Source organism: Acanthopagrus latus, chromosome 11, assembly GCF_904848185.1.
Source record: "Acanthopagrus latus isolate v.2019 chromosome 11, fAcaLat1.1, whole genome shotgun sequence".
NCBI classification, from domain to species: Eukaryota; Metazoa; Chordata; class Actinopteri; order Spariformes; family Sparidae; genus Acanthopagrus; species Acanthopagrus latus.
The window spans coordinates 9765972-9784906 of NC_051049.1; the positions used below are offsets into that span (position 1 = coordinate 9765972).

At 46.2% G+C, this 18935-nt stretch overlaps 1 protein-coding gene across 1 annotated transcript in view; it reads left to right on the top strand.

The window, feature by feature from the left end:
- The first annotated feature begins 1348 nt into the window (after positions 1–1348).
- Positions 1349–18935, top strand: part of yjefn3 (YjeF N-terminal domain containing 3) — a 43903-nt gene continuing 26316 nt past the window's right edge. Inside the window, exon 1 of the mRNA XM_037116126.1 lies at positions 1349–1776. Coding sequence (XP_036972021.1) covers positions 1709–1776 — 68 coding nt within the window. The 5' untranslated portion in view covers positions 1349–1708. The remainder of the gene's footprint in view (positions 1777–18935) is intronic.

Consider the following 18935-nt stretch of genomic DNA (forward strand, 5'->3'; position numbering starts at 1 on the left):
GTAGCAGCTATGTGTTAGGTTAAAATTGCTTACAGACAAGTTGGTATAAGCCTTCCATTTACTGCATATTGATCCAAGTGTCCTCTCCAGTTTCTAATGAAATGTGTCCTGGAATACAGGTAGACTCTCCAAACTTGATGTTCAGACTCACCTGTCATAACACCAGTCGGTACCACGGCGCTGAAACTAGTGGATCATGCTGAGTTGGTAAGCCTATGTATTTTATTTATTTTTTTATTTTTTTATTTTTTTAAAAAAAAAGCTTTTGTATGAAGAAATCCAAATAATGCAGTGATCCTGTTGATAAATTCTGCAGGAGTGTCTAAAGAGATGGACAGTGCCAGGGCTGGATTTCACTCGCCTGCCCACAGCTGTTACTGGCCGAGGCCCACACTGTAGAGGCAACATGTTTTGAGTGGACATTTGCTGCCAACAAAACACAATCCCGTGTCACCGCCTCCCTCCTCAGCTGCATTAGCAACGTATGACCTCCGGGTGGCAGAACACGCCCACCGCTCCGCAGCACCTGTGTTTGAGTCTTCAAATGGTCCTTGCAGGATTTCAATCCTCCTTGCCGGGGAACATTCGTGTAATGCGATGAAGAAACAAAGACGCGCCGCCTAATCTCCCATGTGAGACCTCAGAATGTACTCTGTTCGTGGAGCTGGGGGCGGGTGGCCATGAGCCCAGAGGGCAGAGGGTGACCTTTACAGAAGAAAGTGAGCTATTGTTTGTCACCACCACCCACTTCTGAGCTTCATTCCTTGGCTGCAGCACATTTCTCCCTGTGATACTACTGTACATATCCTTCCCCTGTGTGTGTGTGTGTGTGTGTCTGGGTGTAATACTGTACATTTTAATGATGTTGCTGTTGCTCTTCTTTCATGTTTTGACCTAAATCCATATCATAAAGTCTGCATGTGTCAGGATGTGGTGGTGGTGGTGGGGGTTCACTTCACTGTTGTTCTGTCCATGTCGCCCATCCATGTGTGCTGGATGCTAGGCATTTCTGCTATGCGCCCACTCAGGGACTGGAGTGTTATTATCTCAGCTGTGGCGGTGCCGGGGCTTCGTTTACCTCCCACCATCATGGAAAAGGTGTTTGTGATTCAGTGCGCAGTCAAGTGTTTCCTCGCTGTGATGCATGCTCTAGATTCTACACCAAGGGATCCTTCTGTGTGTGTGTGTGTGAATCTGATTTGAGGGGGGGGTTTTCCACCCTGTGTGACTGTGATCGCAGCAGACCGAGCCAATCAGCCGGCGAGCACCATGCCTCCTGGTTCTTAATTGGCTGGCTTTCCCGGTGCGCGCAGCTGACACACACACACAGAGCCAGCTGGTTTTATGAGAGAAAGAGCCGGGACCACAGTGGGAAAGAGGCAGAGATACAGAGAGGAAAGATTCACGGCGTGCATCAGTTTGTGTGTGTGTGTGTGTGTGTGTGTTTGAGTGTGTGTAGCAGCCAGTAATTACCTTCCAGCGTCTGAACCAATCAAGAGCCACAGAGAGGGAGAGAGAGAGACAGAGAGAGAGGAAGAGCTATAGAGGGAGGAAGCCCATTTAGATTCTCAGTCTATTCCCCGGCAAAGAGGTAGACAGTGTGTTTATTGAATCAGAGCCAGGGAGAAGGGACGGAAGTGTTTTCTTGGCAAACGGCACAGCTCATCCTTTCTCATAATTTGCCAAGACGTGCCGGTTTGGAAAACAGATGGACAAGATGAACCACAGCTCAGCCGAGGCGGAGGCTGAAACCATAGAGCCACTGCGTTACCTCAGGTAGGCACCTGTTCCTCCTCTGTTGCGCGCCTCTCTCCTGATTCTTCTTCTTCTTCTTCTTCTTCTTCTTCTTCTGTTCTTTTCCTGTTTCCCCTCGGCTCTGGTTGTTTGCAGTCACACATTTTTTTTTTTTTTTTTTAATCGAGAAACGATGAGACAGACAGAGGCAGAATCAAAGAGGAACATCCAGATCTTCTTGTCGGACCCGTGAGACTTTGAGTGTACATTTCATCTCACAGCCTGAATCAGAGCGAGCGTTCGAAAGGAAAACGAGCAGGGGAGAGAGTGGTGACAGAGATCAATTATTTAAGTTGACTCGCTCGCCAAATGCCACATGAATACCAGCACTGATGATGATGATGATAATGATGATGATGAAGGTAGTAATGAGGATGATGCCAGCAGCCCCCAAGAAACTCCCTCTCCGCTTTGGCGGTTTCTTCGATGCTCTTCTCTCACTCTACTGAAGCCTCAAATTGAATTAGACCTTTGAGCTGTTGTGAAGTCAAAGGGGCCAACGCTCAGTTTGTCATTACAGACCAAATCAAGCTTCTTACGGTTTTCAGCATCTCTATGGATGTGATTTTGTTACGCAATCGAGGGTCAAGCGTGGTGTGTTTGTGCCCCCCGGCGTCCTCTCCAGCAACACGTCCGCTCTCATAGAGCGACGAAAAAAAGCAAAGCAAAAAAAACCCAGAATGTAAAATTTGTGACACAAAGAGAGAAGTGCTGATAATGTGCATGACACCTTCTTTTTTACATTTTTGTTCGTCTGCAGGTGAGTGTTAGGGTCAGAATTTTTCTTTTTATCAAAAATGTGGAGATTAAAGTGGAAACACCATTTTGTGAATAAAGTGGAAATGTCCAGAACAACCTTGACATTTAAAGATTAAAGTCAATGTTTTGAGTATGCTTAAATGGCTGGCGGATGATATGAATTATGTTAGATTGGTAATAACGTTATTGATATTGTATCGATTAACTATGCCGTTGGCGTCACGAAGAGTGGACCAGAAGAGTTGACTTTATTCTCAACATTTTGACCTTTTTCTTTAAATGCATGATAATATAAAAAAAAACTTTCTCCTCTGATTTTTTTTTTTTTCTCAAATCCTGCTCCTAACACTCTTCTGCACTTATGGGACACACTCTAATCAATAACCTTTAGTCATCGTGTTCAAACTTGTCCAGGCAAGTCAGTTTTATTCATACAGCGGAAATTCACAGCAAAAGTTATCGCATGTTACTTATCGACTGGAACAGGTCTTGACCATACTTCTTCATTGATTCATTTACAGAGACTCGACATTTACCTCGAGTGCGCGCTTGGCAACAGTTGGAGAGTAAAAAAAAACCTTTTAACAGGAAGAAACCTCGGAGCAGACCTGGACTCATGGTGGGCGGATGTCTGGCTTGACCGGTTGACTTGTGACACAAAAAAATCCAGCTCAAATGAAGATACAACCTAAGATAATAACCTAAAATAAGATGAACATCAGGAAACTACACCGATAAGAAGAAAAACCATCATAACGAGAGAAAGAAAAAAAAATCTAATTGACAAATGGTGTGAAATCAATTTCTCGTGGATAACCAGATGTAACAGCTAATGGTCCAGACAACTGCAATCGCCCGAGTATACATGACGGTGAGAAAAGTGAATTACTGGCTGAAGCACGTCTAATACCTCAGTATGAGAGGAGGCTCTGTACCCTTTTCAGCTAGTGGTAATGGAGCAACCGCCGGCTGACCTCTTTGCGTCACCAGCAATGACAAATTCTGCCTCGGCATTCGAGAAAGATGGCGTACGAAGAGCAAGACGACGCTACATCTTTGTACATTTCGTACATGGTGTACATGATAATTACACAAACTAGATGCACAGTGGCGCTCTTGCTTGCGGTGATTTCGGAGGAAAGATGCTGCCGCTGCCAAAAATTTTTAAAAAAAGACACCATCTCTGGTTCTGTAACAAAGCCCTTTAATGTAATGGTGTAACGGAGTAATGGTGTTAAAGTCTACGGTGTGATGGCAGGATTAGAGTGCAAGCGCCTGAACGATTTGTGGCCGTTGCTCTCCCCGTCTTCCAGCTAATCTACCGTAAGAGTGCGTTGTCACTCAGGAGGACGCGTCGCTGACTGTTGCCTCTCTTCAGTACTATTCAAATAGGATGATGCGCTTGATGTAGCCCTGACAGATGGTTAAATCCCTTTTTTTCTGCTGATCCTTTATCTGTATGAATCACTCTGTGAGCCCTGAGATTGATTCTTTTACCCTGTGGGTGTACATACGGTGCCTTAAGACATCTTCATACATCGCACTCTCCTCCAGATCTACAGGAACGCTCGCCGTCACTGTCGTTTATTTAGCTCCATCTCAAGACTGCCTCCATGTTATTGTCATGTCAGTCAGCGCACACACCTACATATTACATCTAACGCATGCACTTACCCTCCTCGCACTGGCTGCATTAACATTCTCGCTCCGTGTGTGCCGACATGCGAGCAGCTGAGGCTGGCAGATTTACCGTCACCCGAGTGGTTTCACCCCGGGGTCCTCAGACACTCAGATCTCCGCAGCTTGATTGGGGCTGGCTGGCATTCAATTAAGGCAGTCAATTAACGCCCCCGTACACTACTGCAAGGGGGAGCTGATTACACACAGTCACGATCGTCACCGGGGTCCGTGTATGTGCATGTGTACTCTTTAGATTAACCCCGGGTTCATAATTCATCCCTAATTTATATCCGCCCTTTTCGAGTTGGTGGCCGACGAGCAGCTGTTGGAGCAGCCTGTTTATGTCGAAACCTGTCGGGAGCAAAGACAGAAATAGATGGAGAACATTACTGTCTTGAACTGAGAGTTGATTTATGAAAAAAAAGAAAAAAAAGAAACAGAAACAGGCATCCGCAGGAGTTAATATTAGCCCCGGGGACACCCTCGTGATGAAGCTGTTCAATGATCTGATATAATTATATAGAAATAATGTGGCTGCCAGAGGCGAGGCAGAAAGAATCCTATTAAGCTAACGCAAGAAATTCTCAAACGTGACAGTCCTGCTGTTTTTTTGTGATGATGGTTGCGACCGCAGAGAGATCACGCCAAGCGCCGCTCGGAATAACGGATTAGACTGTAATGCAACATAGGATGCCCATCACTCACTCTTGAAGAAGTCGACGTAATCCGCTCCGCACGACGAACGAGAGGCGCACTGTGTGATTCTGGGGAACACGTCCTAATCCGAAGAGAAAGATCTGTCACCTCCCCAGCTTCAAACAGTGTTCTGGGGACCTTGTTTTCCTCTGAGAACAGTTACAGAAAAAAAATCTGATATTGTAAATATTAAGAGTCTAATTTCGAATGTCCTCTGCTAAACTGCATTGAGCCCCTTTAAAGTGCAGCTGATGAATCCCTGAAGAGGTGGACGGCCTGTAAATGTTGGTTCTGAACCGGTGAGTCACAGGCTGTGGATCTGAGCGCAGCCTCTGGTTTCTGGTCTATTTGGGCTTGTGTGTTTGGATTTATTTGAGTGAAATAAAGCTGTTTTGCCTCTGCTCGCGGAAGGTCAGGGCTCCTGGTTGGTCATCACTTCACTTGTTCTGTTGTATCTACGCTTTTCGTTGTACCAGCGGGTCAGAACTGAAAATAGGACAAGAGGCTGTTCTTTTGAAACAATTTCCAGGGCTGACTCAACAAACATCTGTAACATCTAACACTTTTTTTAATTGAAATATTTAAACTTGACTGTTTCTGTGATGTGCTCTGTCTTTTTCGCCTTCCTCTACCCTGACAGTGATGAGTGTTCCGGCTCTTTGCTCCATCTTTCCCTCTCTTCCCCATCACACCTGAGGCCTGGGGGCCAGTCGCACAGAGACTCTAGACTGGTCTGAGATATTCTTCCAATTGCCGGTCTGCCTACATGTCTATCTGAGCTGCTGCCAGAGTGTCAAGCTGTCTGTCCTTACCTACCTTCATGCCTCTTCTCTTACTCGGCAAACCGTGCCTATCGGGACTTATTGTCATTCCTTTGGCTCGCTTCCCTTCTTTCAGCTCCCTGCCACCAATTCCTGTGCTGGCAGCTCCAGCTGGCTGTGTGACAGCTCAGCTCATTTATTTACAGGCCAAATATAATGATTGGGTCAGAGGGGTGGCGATGCAGAGAGGGAGAACGGAGAGGACAGATGATTTGCAAGCGATGCAGTGTTTGGGCATAATTTTCCTCCTCCATCAAAGTCAGATTAGCTGTAAGAGTGCTCAATTTCCCATGCTTGAAAGAGGATCGTGTTAGCCAGAGTGGAGCGGACGGGAGGCAAAGTGGGATGCAGACTGATGGTTTGGTATCAAGTGAATTATAGGAGCTACACTACGTCTGATATTTCTGATCTCAGCTTCCTAAGTAGCGTTGTATAGCTGTTAAGAGTGAGCGAACAGAATTAAAGACAACTCTAAGTGCATTCACACCAGATGATTTAGTAACTGGGACCACCTAGCTAGCAGCCCAGTCTCCAGGCTGAAATGTTTGCAGTAAGGCTCTGACATGAATCTCCAACCGTCTCACCCTGCAGAGGAAACTGTCTCCCGTAACCACCAACATACATCCCTGTGCCAAGCGTCCCTGTCTCTGCACCACATTACCGTAAATTAGCTTTGTTTGACCTCATATGCATAAAAATGTCGGTCGACTAGCCAAGGAAGCTAAGCTAAGTAAAATGCGTATATAAAAAGCACGACTGAGAGAAACAGAGCCTGCGGGAAGACAAACACTGCTAACCGAGCATCTTGGTTTCGCCTGACTGAGCTGGTTTAGTAAGAAAATAATACACAGGACATGGAGACGTGATGTTAGTGCACTGAGCAGCAACATATTTCTATAATTCTCTCTCCCCATATATCACAAACAACAACAATTGTTGCCCTACGGCAACTCTGAGGGGACACATCACTTAATGGGATCAGCCATCGGCTCGACCTTACTACACAAAGTGTGGCTAAGGCTGATCATTTGTGATACTGCGGGTGTTCAGTCGTAAGCCAGAATACTGGACAAATGAAAGCTGAGGCTTTATGATGGCACTGGGAGCAAAGTTCATGGAAAGCCAAAATCTAAACAATTCAGTTCAGAGGGAAACTGTCTCGATCAAACTTCGATTCATCTAAAAGCTGTCAAGACGTTTCGCTTGAAACCAAAAATGTGAACCTCATGGTCACCCTTAAAAAAAGACACACACACACAAAAAAGTGAAGGAATCAGCAAACCAGGAGGAGGACCATGAATGTCTGTCCAAAATGTCATGGTAATCCTTTCAATAGTTCAGCAGACCAAATTAGTAGACTAGCAACCAACCAGCCAACCAGCCAACCAGCCAGCGTTGTCAGCCCGAGTAATTCTGCTAGTGTGGCTTAAAAATGCAAATAAATGAATTTACATAATTTGTTCAGCACATCAGCTGATAGATGAAAAGGTGTACAGCAGCTTACAAGCTAATGGGAAACGAAAGAAAAATGCAGGTGCGAGGTGTTGATGGTTTTTTATGTCGATTCCAATTCTCTGGTGAGGTTCGGCTCACTTTCACGTGCACGTTTGTCAGCTTCTGTTTTGCTTCGTTTCTTCCCCCCCAGGAAGAAAAAGCCCTCTCTGTTTCATGTTTAAATTAGTCTCCAGGCAGCAGCCTTTTGTTGACGAAGAACAACCAGAGAGCCGTTTGTGGGAGGCTGAGCCAAGACTGTGTCCTCCTCATTAAGACCACATTGTGAATCATTTCAGGGATTTCGCTGGGCATTAGGGGACAGGAGAGGGAAAACAGTGTTCTCCCCAAGGTGGCCCAATTTGTGTGACACGAAATCGACAATGACAGATTCGGAGAGGAAACTCCTGAAAGCTGCACTTTCTTTGGCACAAGTTGGTTGAGAGCAGTGCGAGAAGGTTACTGCATGTCGAGGTGACGGGGGTTGAGTTTGGTTTGTTTACCGCCACTTAGAGTTTGGTCTGACAAGCCGTATACAGCGAGCTGTCCTTCAAACAGCAGCGTTCACGCATCATGGAGTGTGTCGCAAGAGAGGGAGATGAAGACAGAGAGAGAGAGAGACCACCTGTGTGGATCCTTCCTTGCAGCGGTAATTGCAGTTGCGAGGATTTTGTTTTTTAAGTGTGTGCATGTTTGATCGAAACGCGGCGTAATGTACAGAGATAGGGCGCCTTACATGTACATGCTGGACTCAGATCAGTTTCTTTACCTCCCTCTCAGCTCTTAACAAGTGTTTCGGTTTACATCGGCCAAGAAGAGACTATGAGCGAGTGTAAAGCGCCGGTGCGAATTTTATATGTCTATTCACTGAGAAGGAGGAAGCTCGGTACATCTTGTCCTTCCAAAACTGACCTTAAAAAAAAAAAGAAAAAGATTTAAAAATAAAATTCCCTGTCCTCCTTATTCCTCATCTTCGAGTTCTCTCTGCCTCTCTGCTCCCCCCATCGCTCCCTGCAAAACGCCAGAGTCTGTCATCATGCTCCTGTTTTATAGCCACACATAAAAAAAGAAAACGGAGATGGTTACGGCGGGCAGCTGCCCTTAAGGTGTCTTCTCACAGTAACAGAGCTCATGTATCACTCCTCATTCAAGCACAAACTGTACCTCAGACAGAGAGAATCACACACCGGAGTCGCAGAAAACCCACAATATGTCCTGTTAAAAGTGTGTACGTGAAGGCTGCTGGTGAGAGTTTGTGCCTGTTTATGCAAGTAATGTGTGTGTGAGATTGATTTCACCAGGCTAGATGTACTGAAAGGTTTAAATGCCTCCAGGCCCCTAAGAGAGCCAAATTCCCATCAAATGTGCACACCTACGTACAGAGCGATGAGAGTCAAAGGTAACCAACGGCAGCCTGGGAGGCAGGAAAACATATTTGTTAGAATAAAAGTCTATACGGTGGTTACAGCTGTGATATTCGAGGATGTTTCATCCTGTTTTCACCCTATTAATGCTGAGCCCCCCGCCCTCATGAAAAGCCCAGTGTGCTCTGATTGGTCAGCTCTCACAGGCCTGGGCAGGCACCATCCCACCCCGTTTCCACCTCCGCTCTGCAGGTGTAATATTTTTTGCGACACCGCTGACGACTGATGTCTGTTTAGCTGTGACATCACAAGCTTCCAGAAGACCTGACGGCTCATTTAAAGACGACAGGTTGTGGAACTTCTCCGTCAATTCACTTATTTGGTTCTTTAACAGTTACCAATACATTTCCTACCTATTTATGATCGAAATGACATATATGGGACCTTTAAACAAGCACCAAACGATGCTATAAGTTTATTCTATATGTAGACTTGTCACGACAGGGTGTGACTGGTCCACTGGACTCCATGTGGGAAGCGATATAAAGTCTGCTACCTTTTTTCATTTAGCCTTTTGCTAAGGTACAAAAGCGCTCCCAGTAATTACACAGGCTTTCATCTGACCGAAACAGATCACCACGCTATTATTAGAGGCGGAACATTATTTCACTCGACAGGTTCACAGTGTGCCTCGATTAGCTGCTTTTAATTAAACTATTGTGCTGCTTAAATGTCATCCTTTTAAATGATATCTTGGTAATTTTCATATTGCAGGTGAAGCATAGAGTGTTGTTGGTGGCCTTTTCTCTGCCCTGACTTCTACTTTTGACTGTTCACGTCCACCACTTTTACCAATTTTCCTCCGTGATTCACTCATTCATGACCACAAGTAACGCCACCTGCCTCCATTAGAGTAAATACATTTTTACAGTAAGTGAAGGACTGTTGTCATTCAAAGTGTGGGTCACAAATATCCATTCAGCATTCCCAGAATTATTTCATGGTTTAATTTTGCATTATGCTGAAGGACATGAGGGACGTCTGTTTTTGCTTCGGTTTTATCGGTATGGCTGAACTATTATAACTGCTAACCTGTGTGACCATTTAGTCGTGGCTCGTGTTTTCTTCAACTGATGTTGTTCGCTTTTAAGATTTCAACAATGAAATGAGTGAAAGAGATGTTACGATGAAGGACAGAAATGATGGCCAAGACTATGAGAACAAGATTTTAAATAGAGTAGTTTTCTTCTGTTTCTGAAAGTGTGTTTGATGTTTATCTAAAAGGAGAGGTTCATCATTTTGCATCAGTTTTCTCATACTGTGCAATGCTGCAGCTGAAGTGCTCTGTTTTAGCTCCTCCTCTAGTAAAGGCTCCTCATCCCAAATCCCCGGGCCAGCTCTGATTGGCCACCTTGCACACGCCTGAGCCAGTAACCCTAACAACGGCAGAGCAGCTGTGCTGATTTAATTCTTACGTGCTGAACTAGCAGCTATGCGTACATTATGCAAATGTGTGACATGGTGTGATATCACCCAGTCACAGCAGTAAAGGTGGGACCACTGATGAGGCGTTTCAGGAGCAGTGTTTTCTGTGGGAGAGAGGAGCTTTAACTCTCAAGATCTTTTACAAGCATAAAAAACGCATATACCACACTGAAGGAAAGGAGACAATAACGAAAAAATCGCAAGAGATTTTTAAATCCAGAAACGTCCATCATCAGTTTTAAACTGTTTTATACAATGCGTTTATATTACATGACAAATATGACACGAGACATAAAATGATGACGTCTGCTTCAGATAGATGACCAATCAAGACATTTAAAATCACGCGTAAATCTCTGAGCTTTTGTGTGTGTGTGGGATGACTGTGTGTGTGTGTGTTTGTTTATATGCCTCGATGATATTTATGCACACTTTAATGCGTGTAGACAGGATGCATTGTCATCCAGGGCAACCATTTGTTATTTTGTTTACCGGGGCCGCATTTAGAAAGCTGACAGCCGTGAGAGAGCGAGGAAAAAGAGACGGATCACAGTGCGTGCGGTGTGCATCCCTCTATATGCGTGTCTATGAGTGTGTAAGTGCGCACGGGTTTAGGTTTTACAAAATAGGTAATGTGGCGCTCGCTCCTCTGTTTCCATTACAACAATAGGGGTCGGGGTATTTGTGTATGTATGTACGCATGTTGTTTTCAGTCACTGGCATTGTTTTTCTGTTCCTTTATGTGAATCTGTTTTGTCCAATTTAATAAAAACCAATCAGTCATGTTAAGTAGAGGGATAAAAAAAAGTATTTCCAAGAGCTGTCAGATTAACTGCGTCCCTCTATAATCTTCATTTCCATGCTTCTGCTGCAAAAAAAATCATTATCGCCCTCTCTCCAGCACGAGCTTCTTGTTTTTTCGGTATCGATTTCAAGTGTGGAATGATGTGAGGAAATTGATTATTGTAATAACTTATTGGCCTTGTTCCAAAAACCCTTGGCTGAGCCTTGAACACGTGTGCCAAGGCATTGATCTCTGAGTGGCTCTAAAGCGAGCGGGACTAATCCATCAAGTCTTACCAAGTGAGGACTGACAGAGCAGTCAATTTAAAAGGCTTGCGTCACCGAAAATTCATTTATTCTCAAATTTCCCCGCGGCGACGTCGCTCAGGTAGCTTCAGTTGTCAGATATTTCCCCGGCGATCGCTGATTTCCTTGTGTCCTTGAAATAGGACGAGAGCATACTCCATTCATCCTGAGCTCATCACAACGCAGTGTTTTTCAGCCTGTCATTCCAGATTCTGTCATTCCCAGTTGCCACCAGTGTTCCTCATCAGTTCCAGTCATCAGCTCCTCATTCACCAGTTAGCCCTATAGTATACATACTCGCCTGGGAAGCTCATGATCGGCAACGGAAACAGCCGCGGGCGTCAGTATAGGCGTTACTCAGTAGCCCTGCTGGCTTCACTACTCATTCTGGAGATCAAGATAAACAGTGAAAAAATTGGAACATGAATGTTGTTGGAAATCTTGGGAAAATTTGAGTTTTCTTTATTAAACTGGCACGTTTCTTTATTCTGTCACTTCTGCTGGGATGCGACAAACTCTGATTCAAGCGGTACAGACGCATTGAGGGAGACTACACACATTTATTTATCATTTAGCAACACCAGGGTTTGCTAATTAAATTGAGTTTGAGTCCTTCACAGAAAATGAAGCAAAGCAAAACCAAAACCGTTTTATAAAATGGAGCATCGATGATGAACTGAGGAGTCTCACTGCTCCGTATTCTGGAGGACACTTCTGTATCTTTTGCCAGATGACAGCAGGGTGAACAGACGGAGGTGGGTGTTGTCTTTTAATATCCTTTAGGTTCCTGTGCAGACATGTCACTTCACTTCCTTATTAAGTTTCCTGAGGAAGGAAAGCCTTTCCTGTGAATTTTTGTTCTCCACATTTTAAATCTCCAGAGTGGCCGTGGCCTCAAAACCTTGAATCGGAGGAATCCAAAAGCAGGTTGCTGAGCAGAGAATTACAGAGATTGATTTGAACTCTGGATAAGAGCCTGACGACCCTGGTGAAATGCAGCCGTGTGTTTGCGTTAGTTTCTCTTATTAAATGCTAACTGCCGTGAGATCTCCCTGTTCCGATGGGAGAGTGTTTTCTCGGGGCAGTGCAGAAGTGCTACGATGGATTCCCTGACTTCTGAGAACCGTCAGAGTCGAAACTGGAGAATAGTCGTTGCTCTGGGCCGGTATCTGGTCTGCAAGATAAAGATTTCCTTGTATAAATCCCATATGAATTTGGAAATGTTCATAGACACTCACATTCATCCGTGAATGCTAAATGAGCCGCAAATCGATGGTTCTTCATAATGAATCGTGGCCACAACGATAGAAAAACAAAGAAAATACGTATTTCTGAAGGTTGTCCGTTGGTGAGTGTGGAGGTTACAAACACATATTTTATATTGTGTATCCACAAGCAGGGCGAGGACAGTGGCAGTCTGTGAAGTCCACGCAGCATCAGGTATTCATATGTTTATGTGGCACTGCAGTATTCATATGTTTTCCGCCATCTGACCGTTTCACTTGCCAAAATGTCCTACGATCAGTGTCATCCCCCACCCTGGCGCATCATTTGTAGGTGGAAGTTTGATACGTGAACACAGTTTATTCATTTATCGAAGTTTCATTATGGTGAACGCGGCCTGCGTTATTATCAGGACTCACAATGAGGATAGCGATTGTGCGAGCACGGTCTCGGACTTCACATCCACACATTCTTAACTTACACAATCCACATGTGCTGGTTGTGAGATGTGTTTATGTGTGTGTGTCATGGTGCTGTCTCCTACACAACTTGGCTACATGGAGACAAATATCTATGTTATATGTGCACAGTATTCATTCTTCGATGATGTAATCTTGGATTTCCACCAAAGATGACGATAATTTCGTTATCACACAGTGCGGCCCTCTCCACTGCACTCGGGGCGAAATGTGTTGGTGAGACAGCGCTGAGTGGAATATTGATTTCATATTTGAGTTGGCTGATATCTTTTTACATTTAAAAGGTGTTAATAGTTACACTTCACAACAAGCTTAAGGACAAAGAACGGCGCTGGTTGGAATGTTTATGATAACGTAGATCTATAAATAACGTCTGACATGAAGTGAGATGTATTATTACGCCTCTCGCGTTTTAATGTTCACAGTCCGCTTCAGTTCACCAGATTACCCTTGCCTCCAAAATGTTTGCATGGAAGAGAGTTTGCCAACACATTCTCGCATTTTTGCAACTTTTGCGTGGGGAGGGGGCTCACTCCTCTTCCAGGCCCCATTTTTTTGCATACACAGTGTTTATAAATGAGCCCCCCGGGCACTACAGTGACACTCTCCAGTTATTAATATTTTCTACTTTTTTCTCTTCCCGACCCCTGTGGGCGACTCGCTGACAGGGGTCAGGGCTATTCTGGGGAATAGCAGCTACACGCCTAATGTCATCTCTGCTGGAAAATCAATGGGGGAGGGGTGGGGTGGGGGGGGGGGAGAAGGATGCAGATAGTGGTCCAAATAAACAGAGAGGAGAAGAGAGGAGGGAATAGAAGAGAGGGCAAGGATCGGTGAGCCGATAATAAGTTCTGGAGGGGGGTGGTGTCCTCGCCCTCACTTTTCTGTCAGCCGTTACCACCTGTCACTTACACTCACTGTGTGCCAGTTGCCATAGAAGCCGAAGCCCTCAGCTAACGACCCAGTGAGAGACGTTTCCTGGTGGACTGAGCCTGGACCAGGTGATAAGGACTCAGAAGAGATGCTGCTTTTATGTGTGTTGCGCTCTCGTCAATCTGCTCTGCAGTTCCAGTCATAATTGTTTAAGACAACAACATCCTGCGTTTGTCAGGTAGAGCATCTCTTCCTGTGTGTGTGTGTGTGTGTGTGTGTGTGTGTGTGTGCGAGAGAGAGAGAATTTAACGTTTGTTGCCAAGAAGGTTTTCCCTGCTTTGTCGGTAATTGGGTTCACTGACTCGCTCCAGTGAGTCCTGATTGCGGTTCTGTTTTGTCTCCCTGTGCAGGAACACTGTGGCTGAATTCTGATTATGTAAATGGCTCGTCTTTTATACAGCTCCCTGTTGTTGTTTATGTCCTCCTGACGGATTATATAAAGTGAAATTTAGAGCCGGCTTCTGAAAGTCTATTTAATGCTCAGAGGGAGACAATAAAGGAGCAAATGTAATCAGCTTAATGGTAGATTTTGCTCGTGCGTTGATTATATAACGCACCTGGAAACAGCGCTGTCGCCGTGAAACATAAACTTCTGGCTGCTTGATTGTTCAAAGCGGCTCTCAAGACGCCCCCAAACCAAAATACAGTTTTAAAGACGACGACGACGAGGTTTAATCACGAAACCCTGAAAACAAAGATATATGAAGCATCTTGTCGTCTACACCGCCGAACAATTAATAAAACCTCTCATCTCAGGCCATACCGGTGCGAGGATCTGTTCTTTCTATTAGCGGAGCCGCTGGGGAATTCTTGCCTCCTGAAAGCTTTGATGGACAGACTCCCCGGTGGCCTCTGAGCCAGCGGGTGAATGGTGAAGCTGAGAGAGAGGCCTCACGGTGAAAAAAAAAAGGAAGGCAACCCTGAGAGCCAGACGGATGAATCAACAGGCAATCAACTAAATGTTTGCGCGGAGCGAGTTTCGATCAAACCCCCTCGAGAGGAGACGTGCGGAGGGGTAGAAAATGAGAGAAGCACAGGCGCTGTATGTATATATTGGATCGCCTGAGCTCACATCTATCTGTGTCTACTCCTCTGGCTCTCTTGGGCCGACCAAAAAAAAAAAAAAAAAAATTAAATTTCTGTGTTTGCGTTATCCGATAATTGCTAGGAGAGGGAGAGGAGGCACAGGTTTTTTTTTTCTCTTCTATATTCTCTTGGATTTCTGTCAGCTCACTAATTAGTAAATCTAAAGCCCAGAGGTCTGCCACAGTTGTTCGACGCAATCGGAGTGGGCGGCTCTAAAAACTGTCAGCACTGGAGATCATTTTCTCGAGAGGCCTTTTTATGCAACGCGGCCAAATTACCGCTATTGTTTGGCTCTTGCAAAAATGCACGAGGAAGAAGGGACTGCGGCTATTTGAGGCAGCGGTGTAGGGTGTGGCGAGCGATGCCCTTGTTTGTAAGATAAAATCCACAGTTTGTTGTTTTGTTTTTTTTCATTTTGCAGCATACTTGCCCCAATCCAAAATGTGAGATTCATGGAGTCTGTGTCTGAGTCTCGTTTCTTTTTCAGACCCTTTACCAGGCTCTGGCAGCTCAAAGAGCGAAAGGCAGCGGAGCGTGCCGGCCGTGACAGCGACACAACGCAGGCGCTGTGGCACACATCCAAAACGATCACGGTCATCATCATCATCAGCTTCATGCTGTGGCAGAGCAAATAGCCGCTCTTACCCCAAATCTCATGCACCACCCAGAGGGCTCGCAAGCGTGTGCTGTCAATCCCTCAACACACAGTTATGATGGAGGGGCACACCCCGGGTAACAGGGTTAGCATAATGCACTAAGGTGATCCCGGGAAAAACACCATCAGGATGTGACGCAAACCCCAAATGGCTCTCGCCGCTAATCAGCCCTTCAATCAGGGGATAAAAGGTAATTACTCCCGCGATTGAACTGATTGCAGGAAAAACACGTCCCCGTCTCACCGAAGCTGTACGAGTCTCATGAGGTAAACACCTCTTGTCCCGAGCTGACCTGGAGACGCATCGAGGGACGTCTCCGAGGCCGCGCTTTGATTGGAGAGCTTTAACTCTATAGCCTCCCGGCGCGTCTCTGTTAATGGTATGGCTCCATCCTTAAGCGTCAATTACACATAATTACTCATAAACTAACACTGCTGCGTTAACGCATGTACTTCCACCCACTCCCGCTCCGGGCGTACTCTCTCTCACGGTGCGTGCGAGCCGTTAACTTGAATCAGTCCTGCTGTCTGTACACATGCAGTTCGTTCTGCTCGCTTATTCATCTTCAGCTTTTGTTTTGAAGTCTTGGATGTTCGAGCTGAAAGTATCCTCCGTCTTCCTCGTCCTGGGAAATGGAACACATTCGGCACAAAGCACAGCGACCCGGCTGGTCTCATCAGCTGTTACAGTGCAGGGTGTTCTGACTCCGGGTCACGTCTCTCTTCTGTTTTGTGAATAAACAGCAACCCTGAACGAACTTCGTCTGTTGTCCATCGGCGAACCTTATTGTCATTCAGCTGGTGGTTGAGGCAGAACTACCTTTGTTTGTTGGATGATAGTTTATCAGCAAATGTCACTTTTTAGGCAGACGCTAAGACTTCAGTGTGGTCCGGTAGCTTTATATGTCCCCTCTCCTTAACTTCCCTACTTTTCTCCGTAGCTTTTCTGTTGATTTAATTTCCCTTCCACAGCACACTGATGGCCCAGGTAATGGGATTAGCCGGCATTCAGGAGATTTAATAATGATCATCCATTTAGTTATGCATGAAAATACTGAAAGATCTTCTATTCTTAATTTCACTGAGGGTCAGGATTTCAGACTGCGCATAATTACCCTGATCATTAGTGACCTTCGTCAGGAGATAAAGGTTTCGTTAGTCCCGTAATGCATCCTGCAATTAAGGTATGAAGATCACCAGATAAGGAGTTGGAGAAATGGTCGTACTGACAGCAGTAGAGGCTGTCGAGATGTGGCGCGTCTCCTAATTTATGTCACGTTGTGCAGATGTTTTTAATAACACTGTGACGGCCAAACCTCGTTCTTATCGCTGCCAGTTGGCTGCGGAATATGAAAATGGCGCCGATGAGGGTGTTTGCGTGGGCGGCAGTGACAGAAGCCAGCTTAGCGTGACGGCTCCTCCTCCACATCACACCTCCGCGGCGTGCGGTTCACGCATCTGCACCTCCTTCGTCTCCTGCTGTGGCTTCCTCACCTCCTCATCATTTTAGAGGGAGGCCACACTCACATAAGCGCCACATACGTCGCCACCCCCCCCCTTTCCAAGACTGTCACAGGGGCACGCATGCAGGAACCCATCATTCCATGTGTGCGACGCCCTGCCAGGCTCCCCGGGCCGCACAGCTTGTGTGACATTCTGTTCCTAATGTATGGGAAATGCCACACGCGCATACATTACAGATAAGCCTGTCAGCGCAAAAGCCGATGGTAGCCTGAGGTCACAGCTGCGCACGTGGACCTTTAACAGGCACACTTGTCCATCAGTGAGGGTGTCGCCGAGGGTAAATGTTTGAGCAGCGGTTGGAATTTACATTTCTGAAGTCGTGTAAGGCGACTGTGCATCGGCAGCACAACAGCGTGCCACGGGGACCGGCTAATTGCTCACCCGAAATGGCACTTGACTGCAAAGAAGACTCGACCCGCATCAGTCTCATCCTCTCGAGAGCTCACCCTCTCCTGTTTTGTCCAAGTTCTCGGCACCGCTCTCATTAGAGGCGCCTCACAGGAGTATTCGCTCGCTCGCTCCCTCCTCGGCCTTATTTTCAACTCTCGCACCTTCGTCGTTTCTTATTCAAAACGTCTCCGAAGAATACTCCTTTCATCACCGCCGCCACCCGCTTCGGTCTCTATGCACCTCTCGCACATTTGTTCCCCGCCACCTGCCACCCCGAGCATTGTAAACACACCCACGCACACGCGGCCCACGCACATGCGCATATACATGCATGCATACACACATGCCAGCGTGGTGGCGAAAGGTCGGCCGAATGCCAGATCTGATGCGATGGCTCTCTGGTCCCTCTCATCGTTCCCCCTACTGCTGTGCTCATCAATTATACATAGCCAGCACATTGCATGCACGCGCGCGTGTGTGTGTTTACGTGTGCAGGTGCTCTTGTGTGGCGTTACAAACAAAACCTTGCTTGTTGTGAGGGCTTCTGGCCAAATATGAGTGTGGGAGATGCTGAGAGACAGTGCAGGCTCGAGGCTGCGCTCTCATTAATATGCTCTGAGCTGTTTATATGCTGCCTGTGCTCTGTATCTAATTGCCTTTCAGCTGACCCACCTGCCTTTTTTCCCTTATGAAACCGTCTCCGCCGGATCACACATTCACATATGGCGGGACACGCGCACAATCGCGCACACTCGCAGGGTGATTAGGAACGTGAATTCAAAGAAAAAGCCTTGTAGAGAAAATATCCGTTTCTTTTTGGCCGGCTTTATCTAGTTTCCATGGGCGCTCTCTCATCTCGCCTTTCCCCGTCAACGTTCTCGCAGGGGGGGGGGCACTTTTTTTCTCGCACCCTCGAGCACCAAACATTTTTCGTCTTCCTCGCGCACTTCCTCAACTTCAGACGTCTCCTGTGCAGAGAGGTGGTGCAGAGAACTCCTGGTTTCGGCACGCGCAGCACCACGAGGATCGCAGAGCAGAAGAGAATAAAAACGCTGCTGCCACAGAATTCAGACTTGACAGAATGACACGCGCGGACCTTTTGGCGGGGCCCTCTGTTGCAACGGCTGAATCCGCCCTGCTGCTCCGCTGAGGGAGAAAACCAGCAGGGGAGAAGACGCAGAGGGAGGGAGGGCGAATGCAAGACATGCCCTGAAGGCTCAAAACATCTCGACTTCACCTCCAGCTCTCTATTTTTGGCTCAGAACAAAACAAACTTGCATGTGCAGTGGACGTAAACACCTTATTTGGAACCTGTGTTCCCCACATCTACGAATAACTAACAACTCGTGTGTCAGTAAATTATCTCTTTATTGGTGTTTACTGGTTTAAATCGAGTTCTTCTTCTTGTGCGGTTGATCCCAGTATTGTCGTTGGTCCTCACATTCCTCTCAAGTGGTTTATTTCA